Source organism: Salvia splendens, chromosome 1, assembly GCF_004379255.2.
Source record: "Salvia splendens isolate huo1 chromosome 1, SspV2, whole genome shotgun sequence".
Lineage (NCBI taxonomy): Eukaryota > Viridiplantae > Streptophyta > Magnoliopsida > Lamiales > Lamiaceae > Salvia > Salvia splendens.
Window position 1 is genome coordinate 14,847,249 of NC_056032.1, and position 20,685 is coordinate 14,867,933.

Consider the following 20,685-nt stretch of genomic DNA (forward strand, 5'->3'; position numbering starts at 1 on the left):
AGGGGGTTGACTATAATGAGATTTTCTCTCGGTCAGACACACTTCCATCAGAGTGTTACTTTCGATAGTTGCACATTATGATTTGAAGCTTGAGCAACTAGATGTAAAGACGACTTTCCTACACGGACTGCTAGAGGAAGATATCTACATAACTCAGCCAAAGGGATTTTTGGTTCTGGGCAAGGAGGATTATGTTTACAAGCTGAAGAAGTTCTTATATGGACTAAAGCAGTCTCCAAGGCAATGGTATAAGAGATTTGACAGCTATATGATCCAGCTGGGAAACAGCAGGAGTCCGTATGATTGTTGTGTATATTACAATAAAGCTGATGATGGTTCCATGGTCTATCTTGTTTTGTATGTGGATGATATGCTTATAGCTGCAAAGTCAAAGTCTGAGATTCAGAAGCTGAAAACTCATCTTAGTGCTGAGTTTGATATGAAGGATTTGGGTGCTGCAAAGAAAATCTTGGAACTGGAGATATCTAGGGAAAGAGAAAAGAAGAAGCTCTTATACCATTTTGTTGTGACAGAATAGAGCAATTGTGTAATCGAGATAAACAGAAACGTAAAGAGACACAGAATTTACATGGTTCACCAACGTTGCGTTGGCTACGTCCACAGGCAGAAACGGAGAACATATTGTATTTAGATTGTTTTCAGATTACATAGTTAACTATGCCCTACTTCTGTATAAATAGGCACACGGACGACGGACTAGGCCCAATATAACAATTAGGGCCTAAAACAGAAACATATCACAACGAGACCCCTGTTCGGCCAGCGGCAAACTATACAGGTTCAATGCATACTAACAAATCTCCACCTTGACTTGAATTCTCCTTACAGATGCATCATTACAATGCTAGACGAATAGCTAGCCTCAAATTTGCACTCCTAGGGCAATTAACAGTTCATGACGTTAAGCAAGTCCAAACAATGTTGAAACTTGCTATGTGGGACCGGCTTGGTGAACATATCAGCAGGATTATCAGTAGTAACTACTTTCTTCACCTCAATTCTCTTTTCATTCTTCAGAAAATGATACATCGCATCAATATGTTTGGTCCTCTCATGATGGGCCTGATCATTGGCTAAACAGATAGCGCTCTGACTATCACAGAACACAACAACTTGCTTTTGATGTAGACCAAGATCACCAACTAGCCCTTTCAGCCATATTCTCTCTTTAGCAGCTCGGTCAATGCCATATACTCTGGTTCAGTCGTAGACAAAGTAACTGCAGCATGCAAAGTTGCCTTCCAACTAACAACGGAACCACAAAGAGTGAAAACATAGCCAGTCATAGAACTTCTACCGTCAATATCTCCAGCATAATCAGAATCAGAATAACCAATCACAGAACACTGAGTATCACCTTCATAAACGAGACCAACATCAGACGTACCTCTCAAGTAACGAAAGATCCTCTTTACAACATGCCAGTGCTCATTTCCAGGCTGCCCCATGAACCTGCTGACAACACTAACAACATGTGCTATGTCTGGTCTAGTGCAGACCATAGCATACATCAGACTCCCAACAGCAATCGAGTATGGAAGTCGAGACATGTACTACTCCTTAGCTTAAGATTTCGGTGCATGATCAGATGATAGATGAATGTTCATGGCACTTGGAGTATCAATAGCCTTTGATGTAGACATGTCAAATCTTGACAAAATCTTCTCAATGTAGTTCTTCTGCGACATTAAGTTAGTTTCATCCCCGGCCCTTTCAATTTCACGGACCACTAGATAGAGAGGTCCTTTGAAGGCGTTAGCTATGTTGAACCTGTCCCAGGTTGGATAGTTTCTTAGGAGTTGGTTGGCATGTAAATTTAAGCTTTTAGATCGCTGGAACGGATGATCTAAATAGCTTTCTCGAAAGGACCACACCCCTGTTCAAACTATAGGTATAGTTGTTTTAACACGTCTAAAGAGCCAAGTAGCTTTACTTGTAGTCTGAGATTAACGATGTTAAAAGCGTGTACAGATTAGAGACATTACATTAGTGGTGAAACCACACCTACTAGATTTACTTCATTATGTGGCCGAATTTTAAATAAGTAGTAATGTTTAGGAGAAGAAAGGAAGAGAAAACAAATTGTGAGTTGGGTAAGCATGTTCAGTTGATGGCTTAAAGACAAAGCATCCAACCAGTTTAATTATTTTGAAATTTGAATAGACAAACATGCGCTTATACATGAATGATGGATGCATGTATTGTCTGGTCTCAACCTTATATAGCATGCCATGTGCGAAACTATCTACTTGATTCATGTTTTTTACCATGAAATCTTCTCTTTTCTCTCCCTATAAATAGTCACCATTTTTTATAGGTGTTTGGGTCCTTTTAAGTTGATTTTAATGTGATATTTTGTCTCTTCTGCGGTTATTATAGGAGATGGAAAGCAAAATGGCTACGTAGAGATTAAATACTCGTGATATTTGGACATGTGAGAGGTGTCTAACTTTGGTATTTATCCCTTATCATGTTGAAGATGCATGTGCTAAATAGCATTATTAATACTTCCTTAATTATTTACCCCTTTATTCGTTTAGGGTCATTGTTCAGAAGTTATGTGAAGTAAAATTTGCTGTCAACTTCAAATTTTTCTGTCTTATTTTATTGCTTATAAGTGCGTAATTATACAAACACTCAAAGCATACATATATATCATGTTATCTTCTGTCACAGTTAATTAATATTTATATATTGTTAAAAGTAGTACTATAGTATGAATTTGCATCGAAGACAAGAGTAAATGACAAGTTTGGCAATATTTTATGAAAGAGTTCTGAAAGTGGACATTTAATTTTGGAACACAGTTTATTATCAAAAGAAGGCAATTATTAGTGGATGAAGAAAGAAACACATCTACGTTGATGTTTAATCACTTTGAGAGAGTGCTTGAACAACATTCTTTATTATGGAGTACGCTCTTCTTTCTTTTTTTTTTTCTAATCTTCATCGTAGTAAACTTTTATAAATTCTTAAAATACCCAAAATATTATATTCTGATTCATTTGTCGGTCGTCGGATCTTAGGTGAAATATTTTAGTAGAATAAATACCGATTTTATATATCTAAATTTAATATATTCTAAAAAATGTTCCAACATTTAATAATTCATTCTTTAGCTCAGGAGACGAAATTAATTTCATGAGAAGCAATAAATATAGTAAGAGAAGCGGTATAGAAGACAATAAGTGTTATTAACAAAAAAAGAGGGAAAATATGACAAGAAAATCAATAGTGGATCCAAATTCCATACAATGTAAGAGCAAAATAACAAGTTAAAAAAGGGATAAAGAAGATTAAGAGATGAGGATTAATCAGAAGATGTAAGCAAATGCCATGGCCGCCAAGGAGGCGAGGAAAGTGGGAACAAAGAGGGTTGCATCGGAAGTGGGGGACGGCGCTGGAGCCTCGGCGGCTGCGACGGCGTTCGTGGCGGAGAGTGCCACGATTGTCAATGCAACGCCCAGAGCCTTCATCTTCTTGCCCTCCATCTCAATAATAACTTTATCAAATAAGAGATGGTGAATGTTTGTGTTGTGAGGGGGGTTTATATAGCCCTTGATGAAATGTGAAACTATGCTCCTTTTCTTTTCACATTCTTAACGGCTATAAAAAGTCTAATGGTTTAATTCTCATTAAATGGTTTAGAAAAAATCAAGTGTTTGGTAAAAATTGGAAAATTTTAGAAAATCTCAAGTTTAGAGAAATTTCAGTATAACTTGAAAGTTCATGTATTTTTCAGTTAGAATACTCGTTGATTTTTGCCACGTTGGCAATTCCGACGACATGTCAGCTTCAATTTAAAGATTTTTTTTTGGAGAAAAATCTATAAAAAACTGAAAATTCATGTACTACCTTCGTCCCGAATTAGGAGTCATATTTACTTTTCTGCACAAGTTTTATAAAAATGATAATAAATCGTTAAAGTGGAGAAATAGTAAAGTAAGAGAGAGAATAATATAGAGAACTATTTATTATCATTTTTATAAAACGTGTGCATAAAAGTAAATGTGACTCCTAATGCGGGACATGGGTAGTTTTAAGATTAAAAAAATAGAAAACAATTTAGGAAAAAATCAGAAATTGTTTCATATGTCACTGATAAATAATCATTTTTTAATGACACAATGAATGAAAAACCTGGCAAAAAATATAAAATGATGGAGTTATTAAATATTCGTTTATTATTTTGAGAGATAAAACAAAATACTTTGTGTATAAAGATTAATGAATGACTGTTAAGTTACAATGATAAAATAAGTACGAGATTAGTAAGAGAGAATAATATAAATAATTAAATAAAGATTAAAATAAAATAGAAATTAAATTAAATATGTTATTATAGAGAAAAACGAGTAAAATATTATAGTAAGATGACATAAAGGAATATGCTTCTATGACCTTAGAAATTTAGAACCGGCAAGAATATAAATTAAGTATAATTCTTGTACTATATAATAGGCATTGTCCTTTTAATTTGGAATTGTAAACGGTTAACACAAACAATTTAGGTAGGACTACCAATTTTCTTAAAATTATCATCTATTCTATGAAAGTAAAACTAAAGTAACGTATGAAAGGGAGTGATAATTGAGGGAGGGGTGGCTGCCCGAGCTGCCCGGGAAGTGGACAGGTAGGAATCACCTAAATGTGGGCCACCACTATATTTCTTCCAGCTCGTCAAAGGAATTCTCAAGTTTCAAAATTTGAAATTATTTCATTATTTGGTATTGGTGGGTAAGAAATAGGTCGTCATCATAGTGAATAATACTCCCTGAATTCTGATGAAACGTTTCCTTTTTAGATTGTCTCATTAAAAATGAAACATTTCCTAAAATAAAAACAACTTTCTCTCTACTTTTTCCTCTCTCCTACTTTACGTTCTCTTCATTAACTCACAAAACAACACTGCACAAAATCCCATGCCGGAAACCAAATGTTTCATATTTATTGGGACGGAGGAAGTATATCATATCCAATGTGAAAGAAAAAGTCTTATCTTCTAATGGGACCGTTTATTACAAGTAAAGTAAATTTGATTGGAAGAAGAAGTCTACTCTTCAATATTCAATTATTAATACTAAAAGTCAGATAACAAAAAATCCCACAAAAAATGAGTTGATAGTCCATCTCCTCCACTAATACAAAAATTAGGACAGATCGGATTAAACACAACTTAATAATGTTTGACAAATTCCATATCTAACATTAGTTTCACTAGGGTATTAAAACTGAATTATGCTAATGGTGTTGACTTATATAGAATGAAGCCTCTAATTCCATTGTTATGGGCTTTTGAGATTGAATAGCATGGGCTTTCTTCTGGAGCCCATCAAGAGAAGAGCGTGGAAATAAGCCCCAGTTTGCAAACATTAATATTTGAAGAATAGATAGAATTATGGACTAATAATGTAATGTATATTACATAAAGTGTTAGTAGTAAAAATAGGGAGTATTTATATAGGCTGAATTGTTAACAATATTCATATGGGCCGTGCCAAGCGAGGGGTTTTAAAAGGCCCAAATTGAAACAAAAATGGAGTAATGGTTTGGAGGATTCATGAGAGTGCTTTTCCCTTTTGTCTAATTATTTTTGGCCAACTTGTCAAAAGAAACCATACAAAATTAAATTCTGGTACGTTTCATAAATTTAAAAAATAGTTACAAAAAAAATGAATTTGTTTTCTAATTATTCCACAACAATAATATTTGGTGAAATTATTTTATGGCATTCTAAAACATTAGCAATATAACACAAACATAACCAGATTTTTTTATCATAAATTATTACTAATAAATCTAAATATTATAATTTTTCTACTTTATCAGTTCTCTTGTTCCTCCCAAGTGCTACTACATAATTGATTTGTTTATTAAACTTTTCGATCTTCATTTCTACAATTCTACTAGTAACATTTAGCTAACAAAAAAAGAGATCAGAATGAAACAATAGAAGTAATGTAGTTTAAAAGGATATAAATATTTTCTGTTATTTTTCATGACTCATTACGGTAGGATAGTAAATTGAAGAGTTTGAGATTTTTCTGGGAACCAAATAGAGGAAAAATTTGCCTCAAATTATATGGTAGGCCAAAATTACTAGAATAAGAATAACCCCCAAAAGTTGAGAGTGACAATGTTTATAAAATAGCTTCAAACATGTCAACTTTTTCCATGGTCGGTGATCTACATGTCCCACTTAACAACCATCGTTATACATAATACTCCCTTCGTTTCATTATAAGTGATGCATATTTTTTTTAGGTCGTCCTATTATAAATAAGACATTTTCTTTTATGATAAAAAACAACACTCTATTTCTCTCTTACTTTCTCATCTCTCTTACTTTTTCTCTCTATTTTTTTTCACTCCTAAAAACCTATGTCCAAAAGAAATATCTCAATACCAAACTATTGATTTATTCAATATGATTTCTTTAGTAGTGTTGCACACATCACTTACAAACATTTTGGGACAAGCTAATTTTAGGTCACGCGTGATGTGTCTCATTCACTTTGAAGTTGCCTTCAAAATTTTTACTACTATTTATTAAAACAATTAACAGTAGTATATGAGTGGAGTAAGACTGTAAGAGTATCATTAAATATGTGATGAGTATTGTGAATTATGTAAAAAAAATAACGAATTTTTTGTCAGCAAAAAAGAAAATTGAGACAAATTTTTTGATGAATTGAAGTAATAAAAATAGAGTTCCAATGGTAAAAAAGTTAATCTCATCAGGTCATGCAATAATTACCCCACCTTTTATTAGTGTATTGAATAACAAAAGCAATTTTACTTTGGCTTCTTCCCTCATTTCCTAGTTCCCCACCTTATATACTTGACATCTCCCTCTCCATTTCTTCCCTTTCTCCTCTCTCTCTCATTCACTCCCACACAAAACTGTGAGTGAAGAAGAGAATAAAAAATTCAAGAAATTGAAAATATATAAGAAAGGCGAACCTCTGCAATCTGCAATGGATAACAAGAATACGATATTGAAGAACAGTTCAATCTATGGCTGCGGCGACATGAAGAGAAGCCAATCCGAATTAGATTTTCAATAACTTTTTGGCTCTGAGGACGACAGAAAATTCATCACTTTGAAGGCTATCATTCTCTCTTTGCCATGTACCACACCAATCATCTAACTTTCCCTTCCAAGAATATGGTTAGTAGTATGTTTTTTATATTGCTTATATATTCAAACTTGGAATTATTAATGGGATTTTGATGGAGCTATACAACTTTTTTCACATTAAGTAAAGAATGCATTTTTATCAGTAAGTTTTCTGCAATAAGAACTTGGAAATGTTCATGAGTTTTTCATGGAGCTATAGAAAAAACTGAAACCAGTTAAAGAATATTTCCAGGAGAAAATTTGCTTGATGAGGTTTCAAGATTCCATTTTTATCGAAGATGCTTTGATTAGACAATATTTTTTTTATCGAATATTCCATTTTCCAGTGGTAATTTTGGTTGATTTGATAAGTTTTACTGTGGGTAACTTCTGTATTTGGAAAAAAGTGACAGGCTAAGAAAAAACAATAGTGCCAAAGTAAAGTGGTGTTTGGTTTCTTTCTGAGTCAAGGTTTTTAAAAGTGAAGATTAGCTTTTATTAAAGCTCATGCTTTAGCATTGTTTTATCCTTATACTTAGGCAATTTGGAAGCAATGATCTTTAACCACATAAGGTTTTTTGTGTCATTTAAAAGGAGGAATCATGTTCAAGGTGGTGATTGATTGACCCCTTTTCCTAATCTCTACATAACAAGCACTTCCCTTTAAGCATTCATGGAGTTGAATGTTGATTTTGGAAGCCCTCTTTTCTCTTTCAAATAATATAAACACCCTTTTTCGAGAATCAAAAACAGAGATTTTGACACATGGTTGTAGTTGATCAATCGAATTCGTATTTGGTTGATTTGATCTAGTGCAATATCCATATCACTTGAAGTAGGTGGTGTACTTGCAAGTTTAGGTGACAAATTCTAGGATTGGTTTTTGAAATGTCATTTGTTGTCCTAACTTTTTGGCCATATTTGTTTGATTTGGCACGGAAAACACAACATTTCTTCTTCTAGCCCTGTATCATTTTGTCATGTTCAAAGACAGCATATGTTGCTAGAAAAATTTACCCATTTTTAAGTAGTAGTAACTCATTTGGATAGGTTAGAAGTGTGCAAAATCATGATGACTGATCAGTTTTATCACATTATAAGTTTATCATTTCTACCAGATTGAATTTCTGAAGAACATCAAGGTTCAATAAATTATTGATTCTTCTCTATACCTCTAAAAACCACCAATGGTACACTCCTACCGCGAATGTGACTACATCAATCCACGCTCTCTTCATCGAACCCTCCTCTCACTCTACAGCCTTGTCGATTTTCAGGAAGTCCGTAGAGATCCATCAACTCCCAACTCGTTAGCAGAGCCACAATCTTGGCCTTGGACGCCCATTGAATCCCAATCATCCATCTGTGGTAACTCAAGTCAAGTGATTCTTATTCCTTTTTTCACTTGTTTTATGTTTGAGCCCTTCTTCTTCTTCTTCTTCTTCTTCTTCTTCTTCAGTCGACAGCTCGTATACCTCAAAGGGTGCGGACAATCAAGCGGTTGGCGCCAGCAGTGGCTCATCATCACATGACCAATCCGACGAGGAGGACATTGAGATAGAAGCTGGTTCCTATGATCACTCATTGATGTCAAACGCATCAAAAGGTGCGTGCTTTGTGACAATAAAATGTGATAAAAACACTCGAGATAGTATATGCTGATAGAGAGAAACATGGTTGCAGGATGGTCTCCAACCGCGAATCTGCGCGAAGATCCAGACGAAGGAAGCAAGCACACTTAGCAGATCTCGAACAACAGGTGGAACAATTAAGAGGAGAGAGTGCAACTCTGTTTAAACAGCTTGCTGATGCTACTCAGCAATTCAAAGATTCCACGACAAACAACCGCGTGCTCAGATCAGATGTTGAGGCTCTAAGAGCCAAGGTGAAGCTAGCCGAGGATATGGTGGCTCGCGGCTCATTCACATCGAACCTGAGCCATGTTCTCCAAAACTATCTCAGCACGCCACAGGACTACATCAACAGCATTCCCGGACTGATGGGGAGCCGTGCAGATAATGGCTCTCCGTATTCTGGGCTTGATCAGAATCCGGAGAGTTTCAGCAGCAACGGGGTGGTGGGTGATCAGAATCCGGAGAGCTTCAGCAGCAACGGGGTGGCGGGAGACCCGGAGATGTGGACTTGGGAGGGTCTTCCCATTTCCAAATGAAGGTTTAGGGGCTTTTCCTTGGTTTTATCCATTTTCTAGATTGCGTGTTTTTGGATGTGTTGTGGACTTGGTGGTTCTGAATTCAGTAATTACCTAAATTTGCTTTGTCAAATGTGATGCATAGACTTTTGATTAATTAGTAAATACTATAACTTTAAAATTGAACTAGAATTGGGCGGGGGTCACGCGAACGCAGGCTCGACCACGCAAAGTGCAATGGAGGTTGCCAACCTAGGCCATGGGTCTTATGTATCCCACACTCCATCCACTGCACTTTCGATAGTGGGATATCTATTCTCTTTAACATTGCTTTCTTTATTTCTTCCCTTGCACTTCATATCTTTTTATCACCACGGAGTCCATGGTTTTGTATCTTTTTATTCATTATTTCACTTATACTATTATGATTTGGATCTATGAATTTTCCATGCCATTTTACGTAGATGATAATACTCATTATTTTTCATTTATCATTATCGTTTGCCTCAAAGTGTTAGTTCTTTTTTCCTATTTTGCTAAAATCTTACCTGAGAACTGATCATCAATTCAATAAGTAAACTAATTGTAGGCAGTAATTTTAATACTTTAAGGTTCAACCAATTTATAGGAGGGACCAAGAAAACATTCTTCATAGTAAAAGAATGATTTCCATTTTAACCACTCCATATAGATTCAATAGCAATAAATATAACAAATTCTTACGCACTTAAACTAATTAATTAAAGAAACGTTTACACAAACATTCGAAATGGAATACTTTTGTTAAACTTTCCGATTGTGTATGTGTACATGATGAGATACTCGAACAGAAAAAGATTTCAGACAAGAAACACACAAAGATATAAAAAGAAAAGAGTATATTTAAGAAGTAGATAATTGAGACATGAAATTAGTTTAAAATTGAAATGAATCATTGGTCATTGGAGGCCATCATTTATGTCTGGAAATGTGACACATTTATAGACCTTACATTTTGAACACAAGACGCTTCCAATCTGCAAAAGAGGGAACATTCCATTAAAAAGAGTGGATTGAGAAGCATTTAAAAGAATTTGAAATTACATACTGCTCTGCAAGAAGGGCAACGTCGATAGATCTTGTTCTTCTCCCCTTTCACATTCGTCTTAACCCCTTTACAATACTCACACACAACCCATCCTATGCCACTGCAACTTTCACACAATATCCCACAATCCTAACAACACTCTTCTTCATCAGCTCAATTATACACCTAAAATAATTAACTTGTAAAAATCATCATACCTGTTCTTCAACTCTTCTGCATTTCACATAAGCCCTATTTGACTTTGAGTCTGAGTTTTGTAACTGTTGATTGATTGGGAAACTCAAATTAGGATTCCGACAAGTGGTGCTGAAAATGTTTGTAGGAAATGCCATAGTTTGTTTTGGCTGCCAATCACGTTAATTTCTTTATATCCATCCACCCATCTATCCATTACCACTCTTTCTGTGTCTCTGAATTTGGCCTCACATCCATCCCCTTATCACAATTTTGCCACTGGGCCAGAATTTTAAACACTAGAAAAAGATGGAAATTCAAGAAAGTTATGGTAAATTAAAATTGTTTTGGACATTCTATTTCGTTGATCTGGTTTCAAGACAATAATTCATTTAGTGCAGAGTTACATTTGACATAGTAATATATACAAAATCAAGAAATTTTTTGAAAAATCAGTTGCATTTCTGGACCAAGTCACAAAGCTGATTAAGAGTGGTAGAGATATTCCCAAGGCAGTCTATAAGCTTATCACCTTGGCGTCTAGTGAAATCCATTTGAACAGCCTCAGTGTTCTTCAGATCTACATCATCGGCTAGGTTTCCTTCCACGATTGCATTGATCTGCAAAGCTCTCTCCCACAGCATCATGGCCAGTGATTGCTCTTCCGACTCTGGTTGCTCTTTCGTCTCAGTATAGATCTCCTCATGCAAGCTCTCAACGGCGTTATCTGTTTGCTTAGCCTCTTCCTGTATGCTGCTAGATTCTTCGTGTGGTTTCTTCGTGCTCGTGAAGTATCCCCAAGGATTTTGGGTTTCAAGTCTGCGCTTTCGACGCTTCATCCTTGGTCTCTGTTTCTTGGAACCTAATTTTGAAAAAATGTTTAGATATCGTAATTGTGCATTGCTTAAGCTTGGGCAAGAATGAAACAATGTTTATCATTCAATCATCCCCAAGCCCTCAAAAACCTCCAGACGACATAAAATGAAGTTTATAACAAAACTACTTCGACTTAAATGTGAAACATATATGTGCGATGGCATATTGAAGAATCAGCGCCAAACAGAAGAATATGAACCAATCAACAACGGAATGCAAACTCTCTAGATTACCTCTACCAGCTTCTGTGAGGAACAAACAACAATGGCGATAAAACCAATCAATAGAGTTTGTTTTTCTTCGATGACAAAAATATATAGCTTGGAATGAGACGGAAGGCATACAGCACTAGCCCAAACAAGAATTAGGAATAGTTCAACATTAAGTGGAACTTATGAATAATACTACAATTACATAGATATAAACAAAACTTGAGTCCATTAAGCCATAAATAAGCACCTGAACAGTGAACCACTCACCCATGCATGCAAGCTCTCCAATTATATATTGTGAGAGAACATGAACATAAGAAAGGAAGCCAGAAGCAACAGTTAATAATAATTTCATATTTATAACGGAGGAAAGATGCTATTTGCGCCTCTTTCTACATTCCTGAAGGATACTACAATATTCAGTTTGAAGTGCATATGCAAAGTCAATTAAAGAAATCAAACTAATAAAAACCAAAGTTCCCATTCTAGTATACCTAGATTAATGTCCGTAATCACGATGCATAAACATCTTAATTAGATATTTAAGGCAGATTGGTATTCACAACTAAATAGTCATGTTTTAGAATAGTCTTTAAACTTTATTCTCTCTTCGAACACACTCAAAAAAAATTTCCATTCCAAATAACTATACCACAACAGAATCAGCCTACCTCACCATCCCCTCAATGAACGAGATCAAGATACATGAATCAGCCTTTGGATTTTGCTTGAGGTCAAAAGGTTAGAGTTTAAGAGTTAAACTAAAAAAGGCTTGAGCACTGTCACTCTACCAGCAACACACAAAAACTATTAATTGGCTACAAATTCACTCTTCTATAATTTTGTATACTTTCTAAGAGCATCTCCAAAGGCGGACGTCCGGTCGGACGTCGCGACGGGCGACCCGGACGTCCGCCACTGTGGCGTTTAGGGTCGGATACGGACGTCCCGTGAGGACGTCGGGTGTCCTCGGACGTCCCTGCGACGGGAGGGCGGACGTCCGCCACTGTGGCAAGGGTCGGACGTCCCGCTCGGACGTCCGAATTTTTTTTATTTTTTTTAAACCCTATATATACGGCTCGTTGAACTTCATTTCATTTGCACCACTTGTTGTTAACAAGTTTCTCTCTTCTTTTACTACAAATTTCATTTGCACCACTTGTTGGATTATGTATTTTTCTTTTTTTTGAATGACTATGTATTTTGCTTTTTTCTAACTATGTGTTTTTTATGTTTTATGAATATGTATTTTTGCCCGTATTTTGATTTCCCGTATTCCGTGTCAAAATTATATTTCCGTTTTTACGTAATTAAATTATTGTGATTTTTTTATTGCGGGATGCCCTAGTGGGAAGGGCGGACATAGGAGGGGATGTCCTAGTGACGTGGCAGTGGGATGGGAAGTCCTAGTGACGTGGCAGAAGGTGTTTTTGGGATGTCCTAGTGGGATGTCCGCCCACTGGAGATGCTCTAAATCTCTACACGAGTTGAGCCATGAAGAATAATTGTATAACATTTCATGTTAGGGCAATCGACATTATTGTAAAACGCACAATCAATTGCATAATTGGAAAGAAGTAACGAACATAATAATTACCCAAAGATTGAAAATAAAAGAGTGAAGCTAAAAAGGGGGAAAATTATATATACCAGTTTGAAAGAATAACTTAGTCAATTGCCCCTGCGCATCCGGATCGGAATCCGGATCAGTCTCCATAGCTACTTGTTCCTCTTCCTCCGGCATCGCCGCATCCTCCTCCTCAGCCTCTCCGGCGCAGTTATTTCTTTTGACGGTGGTAGTGAGACACTGATCGATGGCGGCGTAGAGGTCAGGTGGAAAGAAGCGATCCGGCGGAGCTCCTTGTTTAACCCGTCGGTAGGCGGTGAGAAGGGCGTCCCACTGGCGCTTGCACTGATTCAAGTTGCGGTTGACGTCGAGGACGTTGCAGTTCTCGACGATCTGCTGCCATTTCTGAAAGGATGGGAGAGTGGAGCCCCAGTCGGACTCGACGGCGCTGATCTCGTTCACCAAAATTAGGGATTCCTCCGCCGTCCAGTCCGGAGCGGCCTTCGACCGGGTGCGGTGCGATTCCGACATTTTTCTTTAAGCTTATTTTTAATGGAGAGTATTCATCTTGGGTTTCTGACAACAAAATTTATCTGTATTACGGAGTAGTAATTTTTCAAATTCTATTTCTAAATATATATACTGTATTATACACCAAGGGAGCACTAAACTCCCTATACACTTAAAGGCTCGTTTGATAGCTATGTCATGTTCCGACTAGACAAGATACTATTATGATAGTAATCATAGTTTCGATTAGTTAATTTACATATATTGGTGTTTGATAGATTAAGATAATTGTGAGTTATTTTATTGTAGTGTTTGGTACAATAAGTCACAAGCAAGGATTAAAATTATGATTGCCAAAATTATCCTCATTAATTTAAGTTAATTACTAAACTATCCTCATTTTACCCTAATAATTCCTATAAAATTGTATATTTTTGTTTAAAATTAGCATCTTTTCAAGCTAAACTCCTTACAAAAATTAGCATCTTTTCAAGCTAAAATCCTTACAAAAATTAGCATATTTTCAAGCTAAACTCCTTATCAAAAAACATATATTTATTTTGGTATTCTATTTTTGTGAGCATTGATAATTTTGGACAAATATTATGAATAATCACTGATTATTTTGAACAAATTTTATATGAAAATATTTTATCAAGTGTCGAATTGAAGCATAATAAAAAAAAACTCATAAACTGGCGAATTGTCTAATTCCATTGACACATTTCTTTGAAGTAAAATCAAGATTTACGATGTGTATTTCAACAATATATAAAACGGAGTACAAGGGTTATGTGCATATGCGTGAAAACTTCTCAAATAATATGTGTAAATGAGTTTTTTGTAGAAGTAGATAATGAAAGATTGTAAAAGTTGTAAGTCGATTATTGAAGACAGGATCAATCTTCTTCAACTGTAGAAAATAATGAAATATGTGGAAAGTATGATTAATTCAATTGCAAAAAAAGTAAATATGGTAACTTACTATGTGGGAGTGACCGCAGTTAAGGGAATTAGTGTAACTGATCAAAATATGCATTGGGTGCTTACCCTTTGTACAAATAAATATGAATATTAAATCAAATTGCCAGCAGATGATGTGGCACAATCATGTGCGTCTGTAACTAAAATCGGATGGCCTATATTGGTGGGAAGTTGTAAAGTTAAAAAAGTGATATTTTTGAAGTGCATTCCTTATACACCATTATAAATTAGATAGACGAAGTAAATGGGAAAGAGATAAAATGAATAAGGGAGAAATATATTAAAATATTTTAATTTATTATTCTCTTTTTTATTAAAATATAGTATAATTTATTTTTCTTAATTTTTTCCCCTTTCTTTATTCTCTTTTTTCTCTTTGTCTTACCTATCTTTTCCTTCACTCTATTAATAAATGGGCAAAAAAATTTAGAAGAGATAAATTAAATATTTTACTCTCTCCATCCCACAAAAATATACATTCTTTCATTTTAGTCTATCACATAAAAATATGCACTTTCTATTTTTAGAAATATTTTAAAACTTATTACCCTTACTTGTCATTTTTTTTACAACTTATACCATTATACTCCAATTAAACATAAGGACTTCACTCTCCACTAACGCTACTTCCACTACCCTTTCTCTCCGTCCCACTTTATCAATTTTTACATTAAAACACGTACTGAATTCATGCATGTTTTTTTAGGGTATTTTCAGGGTATTTTCTTCTAAATTTTTTTTAGCATAATAAAAAAGTGGCTCAAACAATATTACATCAATCCCATAATATATTTTCCAATATTACTGATCAAAAAAATTTCCCTCTATTAAATTATCGAGTCATTGAAATACACATAGTTTCCAGTTGACAGAAATTACCAATTGTAGAATACTAGCAAATACCTACTTTATTGCAGTAACGCCACGCAAGAAAAAGAGATGAATCGGAAATTCGGCGGAGGGAAGCAGCCGACGGGAACTCCGTCGTTGGCATGGTCGTCCGTCGTCGTAGTCGCGTCACTACTCGCCGGCGCTTCCATTGTCCACAACATCTACAAGCCTAATCTGGTAGTTCCGCTACTCCCCTTGCCAAATCGTCGCTGTGTCTACAACCTGTTCGACCAAATGCCCCACCGAATTATTTCTAATTTATAATGCGATCTTTTTTTGTCTGCAGAAAATCCCTCCAACCGCAGACGTTGATGAGCATAAGCAAGAACAAGGGCAGAAGCTATAAAACCATGCTTTCAAGATTTTTTTATTATTTGAGCTTCAGAATAATATTTCGAGTTGGAGATTGGCTCAAATGCTAATGAAATTTTGTTGAAAGATTTATTAGATTTCTGTGTGAGTTTATCATGACTGAATGTGATTCATTTTTCAGCTAATACATAGCAGCAGAAACTATAAGAACGTTTAGGATTATATTCTTGGCCGTTATCCATTCATTAATCCCTCTTCATGATGTATTTTGGCATGAAAACGGATAACAATCTTGAAGAAACACTAACTACTTCTTTCATTGGGATGGAATGTACTGTCATTTATTTTGGGCATTAAACAGAAATTATTTTGCCGTTGGATTAGAATCGACGTTTAATAGTTTCTAACTTAGCAACTCACATCTTGGCACTGTCATTAATAGTGTTATTTTGCTGAGTTGAGATTCTTCCTGCAAGAGGAAGAAGATAGCTAGAGACACTTTTAAGAACACCAGTCCATATTCGGTTGCTTACCTAATAGTCCGAGAGATTTCAGTTGCATTATTCAAAAGGGACTATCAATTGGGAATAAACATATTGAAAAATGGATCCAACTGGATGCATAAAAAGATGTAAAGCTTGAGTTTCATTTTCTTTGAATTGATCAAATGAGGCCCATCTGCTTATACTTAGCAATAATACAAGTAAGCATCATCTTTTACCGAAGATTTCAATTTTCAGACAAGCTTAGAATTTACGGTATACCACTACTTGAAAGATAACTAAAATGAAATGATCAAGGAAACAGTGCACAACCGATACGTGACTGAGATACTCTTTTCCCTTAATTATGAAAGAATTAAGACCATAGGCTCCAGCCAGTTAAGTAGATTGAGCGAGCATTATCAGGTTATTATAGTTCAATGTTTGATTCACAGTTAAAGAGGATGAAAAATTCCCACAAAATCTAGTGCTTGAAGAAGTTCGATAACATTCAGCATTTGTAAAAACTGGTTGAATATGGACCTTTCTACTAAATTATGTGATAACACCATCACATGATGAATATCAGCCAATATAAGCCCCCCAAGAAAGGCTAGGGAATGAATTATGTGAACTGAAGATGAGGTATTTTATAAGGCAAAAGGATCATAAAAATAACAAACTCCAACTGTGGATTCATGGGGTTTTTTCTTCTTTTGTACTAGACAAAAGATATCATTCCTCGTTTGTACTGCACTTTTTTTTTGTTCCGGATTTAGGAGAGACGCATGACCCTCATGCGTCTCTTTTTAATGAGACGCATGACTCTCATGCGTCTTTCATAGAGACGCATGAAAGTCATGCGTCTATCTTTTTTTTCCGTTTTATTTTAACGACGCATGAGCGTCATGCGTCTCTATAAAAGACGCATGAGCCTCATGCGTCTTTTATTTTTTTAAATTCCACCGACGACGCATGAGCGTCATGCGTCTTATTGAGAGACGCATGAGGCTCATGCGTCTCTAACTTCGAATTAAAACACCAGTGAAGGCAGTAGCTCATTCACGACGCAGAGAGACGAAACTTGGTGGCGATTTTTTCTTTCTGATTCGGCGAAGAAGACGATTTCCACTCGTGTTCCGGTAAGTTTCGTTCAATCCTTCTACCTTCCTTCCTTATTTGTTGTTAATTTGAATAGATTGATTAGATTTCCCCTAATATTTGTAAATTAGGGTTTATAACAAATAGCTCCAATTTGGTTGATTTTTTTGTTGTTTAGTTAATTGTAATGGATTTTAGTGGCTAAATTAATGCTATTGTATAATATTGGTATGTTTTAGATGATTGATGTTGTGATTTTGGTTGTAAATTAGGGTTTATAACAAATAACCTAACTCATTACACTTGCAACCCTATCACTCGTTGTTCTCTTGTTATATTATGTTATTTGTACATGCCATTGTGAATTTGTAATTGCTGTTTTGTGAATATGTACTTATACTAGATGGCGACTTCAAGTTCTACCGGACATTTATTGTATGGACCCGAAGACCCGTCCGTCTTAAATATGCAAAAAAATCACATTTCAAATAAACTCATGAAAGAGGGAACAACCCAAGTATTTAAAGTCAGAAGGACTGAAAGTAAGACTTGGGACGTCGACATTCATGAGAATGTAAGATATTGGCTTGACGTCTTTGGTTTCAAAGGCGTGATCGATTGTGGGAAGCCAATGAAGGTCGACAATGAGCTGATCACGGCGTTGATTGAGCGTTGGAGGCCGGAGACACACACATTTCATCTACCGATCGGTGAGACGACGATCACCTTGGAAGATGTGCAAGCCATCTGGGGCTTGAGGGCGGATGGTCTCGTTTTCACAGGGCGTGACTATCATGACAACTTTCCAGATTGGACCAGCAAGTGCCGCGATCTGCTGGGATGGATACCAGATTCATCCACAGAGACAAAGCAAGGCGGTTTGCTGATGACCGCGCTCATCAACCAGACTAGGATGCCACTGGGTGATGACCTACCTACGTACGTTTACATCCAAAGGGCACGTATCCATGCCCTAGTTTTATTAGGAGGTCTCATTCTACCGGACACCACGGGCTGTAAGGTGCCATTTATGTGGTTGAATGGGCTTGGGGAGCCGGAAGAGGTGAAGAATATTAGTTGGGGAAGTGCGGCATTGGCCTACCTTTATCATTATCTCTGCGAGGCTTCCATGGATAAGAGAAAAGAGTTGGGCGGGCCTATGATCCTTCTGCAGCTATGGGCGTGGGAAAGAATGCCCACATTGAGGCCTGCGTTCATAGGACCAGTTGTGCACGAGCCATATACACCATGTGGCGCCAGGTATATACCTAAGTATTTATTTATTAATGCATATTGGGTTATTTTCTTACATCAATTTTATGTATAGGTGGAAAGGAACAACACAGATAGGAAATGCTCCTAGATACTCGGTTGAGCATTACCGTGACCAAATATCTCTGATTAGACCTGGCCAGGTGAATATTCTTTCGGTTTAGACTTCATTTATGAACTTATTATGAAATTAATTTGGCATTTGCATTGTTGTTTTGTAGTTTATCTGGACGCCATACGCATCTTGCATACTGTCTGACTACTGCAATGATGTGAATGGATGCTCTTTGTGCGAAACCTACTTGGTATGTTGGGCCTATGTCGAGGCCCATGAGCCTGGAAGAGTGCGCCGACAGTTCAATCGGTATCAGGATATACCGCATTACGTAGATAGGATGCTAAGGAACGCCGATCATTTGGGCAAAAATGATCGGCGTGGCAGGAAGGGCAACAACTGGGCAAACACGCATCAGTTCTACATTGGGAAGTGGGACATGAGGTACGAGAGGTTCCAAGCTGCCGAATACGCCGTACCGATGTCCATGAATATTCCCATGAACCCGGGGTATATGGCGTGGTATAACAGGATTACCGTGACGTACATGACTCAGCCTGGGACACGGGCCACTGGTGGGATGAACGAGTCGGCTGCTTTGATGAGACTATTTGTAAGTTTGTTATATTAAACTATATGCTTTCATGTGATATAGATTGTTTAGTATTGATACGTGTATCATTTTTTTGTCTAGGTTGAGGGTTTTCAGCAGGTTTTCCATTTAACTACGGAAGACGAAATGGACCCACGAGTGCGCCAGATTCGAGAAATTGTGAAGAATGTCCTCGAATCTACGAACAACGCTGATGTCATGGAGTACCCCGCTTCGCAACATCAGGATGTGGTCATGCCTTATGAACCAGAAGTAGTGCCACGGCGTCGTGGAGTACCTGGTGTTCGGACTGGGGGACACGGCTACACAAAGCAGTTTAGGATGTCCCAGTCGTTGCCCGATTATGCCGCACCAGAGCCGCAGTATCAAGAGCCTGACCCACCCCAGTGGTATGCATACCCGGAGCATGAGTCCCAGTCACAGTGGGAGCGTCCCCAGTATTCTCCTAGCCAGCCGGAGCCCGATTGGACTCGTCGCCCATATTCACAAAGCCAAGACGTGCAGCAATGGAGTGGAGCCCGAGCGTCGGCCGATTCATTCTTCCAGAATTACCAGATCGTGCCTCCCGTACAATCTGCCGAAGAGGATGATGCTGGAGAAGAAGAAACTGGCAACATAGAGGAGGAAAACGAGGAGGAACAGGTATTATTTTCAACTTATTGCTCGATCATTCTTATTTTCATTGGATCGATGTGCTTAATCTTGTTTATTTTTCAAATGGTTCAGAGCATCGATGTCGACCCTCGACCTTCTATGGAGGGTTCATCCCGCGGCGGGGTTGGGAAGCTCATGAGTAAAGTGTACAAGAGACTGTCAACGAGGAAGAATAAGGGGACTGGACCGTCTAAATACACTCCGTCGTCGTATAAGTAGAAACTGTAATCCGGAATAATTTATTTTGATCCGTAATAATTTATTTTGATTGCAAACTCAATCACTACATTGTTGTGTTTTTTATAATTTATTTGGATTGCAAACTCAATTCAATTGGTTGTTGTGATATGAGTATTGTGTGAATTGATTGTTGGATCAGTAGATGGGTGTATTTCTGCCTGTTCTGCCATTTAAGCAAGTTAGAGACGCATCTCCCTCATGCGTCTCTACCTAAGACGCATGACCCTCATGCGTCGTTTATAGAGACGCATGACCCTCATGCGTCTTAGGTAGAGACGCATCTCCCTCATGCGTCTCTACTTAAGACGCATGACCCTCATGCGTCGTTCATAGAGATGCATGAGGGTCATGCGTCTTAGGTAGAG

General features: G+C 36.9%; 3 protein-coding genes, 1 long non-coding RNA gene and 1 pseudogene across 4 annotated transcripts; 3 read left to right on the forward strand and 2 right to left on the reverse strand.

Annotated features, from left to right (window-relative positions):
• Positions 1-6,839: 6,839 nt before the first annotated feature.
• LOC121743663 lies at positions 6,840-9,476 on the forward strand (annotated as a pseudogene).
• Positions 9,477-10,041: 565 nt separating this feature from the next.
• LOC121743680 (uncharacterized protein At3g28850) lies at positions 10,042-10,839 on the reverse strand. The gene is made up of 3 exons (XM_042137011.1): positions 10,575-10,839; positions 10,378-10,506; positions 10,042-10,306 (listed from the first exon to the last, which is right to left on the reverse strand). The coding sequence occupies exons 1-3, from the start codon at positions 10,707-10,709 to the stop codon at positions 10,229-10,231; spliced, it is 342 nt and encodes a 113-aa protein (XP_041992945.1). The 5' UTR covers positions 10,710-10,839; the 3' UTR covers positions 10,042-10,228.
• A 44-nt stretch (positions 10,840-10,883) lies between these two features.
• Positions 10,884-13,815, reverse strand: LOC121743669. The gene is made up of 2 exons (XM_042137002.1): positions 13,290-13,815; positions 10,884-11,413 (listed from the first exon to the last, which is right to left on the reverse strand). Exons 1-2 carry the CDS (start codon positions 13,735-13,737, stop codon positions 11,004-11,006), a joined length of 858 nt encoding a protein of 285 aa, XP_041992936.1. The 5' UTR covers positions 13,738-13,815; the 3' UTR covers positions 10,884-11,003.
• A 1,760-nt stretch (positions 13,816-15,575) lies between these two features.
• Positions 15,576-16,125, forward strand: LOC121804581. Its single transcript, XR_006051177.1, has 2 exons — positions 15,576-15,768; positions 15,878-16,125. It is a non-coding gene; the product is annotated as an uncharacterized LOC121804581 (long non-coding RNA).
• Positions 16,126-17,982: 1,857 nt separating this feature from the next.
• Positions 17,983-20,299, forward strand: LOC121803051 (serine/threonine-protein phosphatase 7 long form homolog). The gene is made up of 5 exons (XM_042202794.1): positions 17,983-18,746; positions 18,814-18,901; positions 18,980-19,426; positions 19,508-20,068; positions 20,153-20,299. The coding sequence occupies exons 1-5, from the start codon at positions 17,983-17,985 to the stop codon at positions 20,297-20,299; spliced, it is 2,007 nt and encodes a 668-aa protein (XP_042058728.1).
• Positions 20,300-20,685: the final 386 nt, after the last annotated feature.

Excerpts from the sequence above, each read along its gene's own strand:
- LOC121743680 (XM_042137011.1), bottom strand. The coding sequence starts at position 10,709 with ATGGCATTTCCTACAAACATTTTCAGCACCACTTGTCGGAATCCTAAT. Across the intron at positions 10,507-10,574 it reads GCAGAAGAGTTGAAGAACAG|GATTGTGGGATATTGTGTGA; the intron begins GTATGATGATTT and ends GAGTGTTGTTAG. Across the intron at positions 10,307-10,377 it reads GTTGCCCTTCTTGCAGAGCA|ATTGGAAGCGTCTTGTGTTC; the intron begins GTATGTAATTTC and ends CCTCTTTTGCAG.
- LOC121803051 (XM_042202794.1), top strand. The coding sequence starts at position 17,983 with ATGAAAGAGGGAACAACCCAAGTATTTAAAGTCAGAAGGACTGAAAGT. Across the intron at positions 18,747-18,813 it reads TATACACCATGTGGCGCCAG|GTGGAAAGGAACAACACAGA; the intron begins GTATATACCTAA and ends TTTTATGTATAG. Across the intron at positions 20,069-20,152 it reads AGGAAAACGAGGAGGAACAG|AGCATCGATGTCGACCCTCG; the intron begins GTATTATTTTCA and ends CAAATGGTTCAG.
- LOC121743669 (XM_042137002.1), bottom strand. The coding sequence starts at position 13,737 with ATGTCGGAATCGCACCGCACCCGGTCGAAGGCCGCTCCGGACTGGACG. Across the intron at positions 11,414-13,289 it reads TAAGTTATTCTTTCAAACTG|GTTCCAAGAAACAGAGACCA; the intron begins GTATATATAATT and ends TTTCAAAATTAG.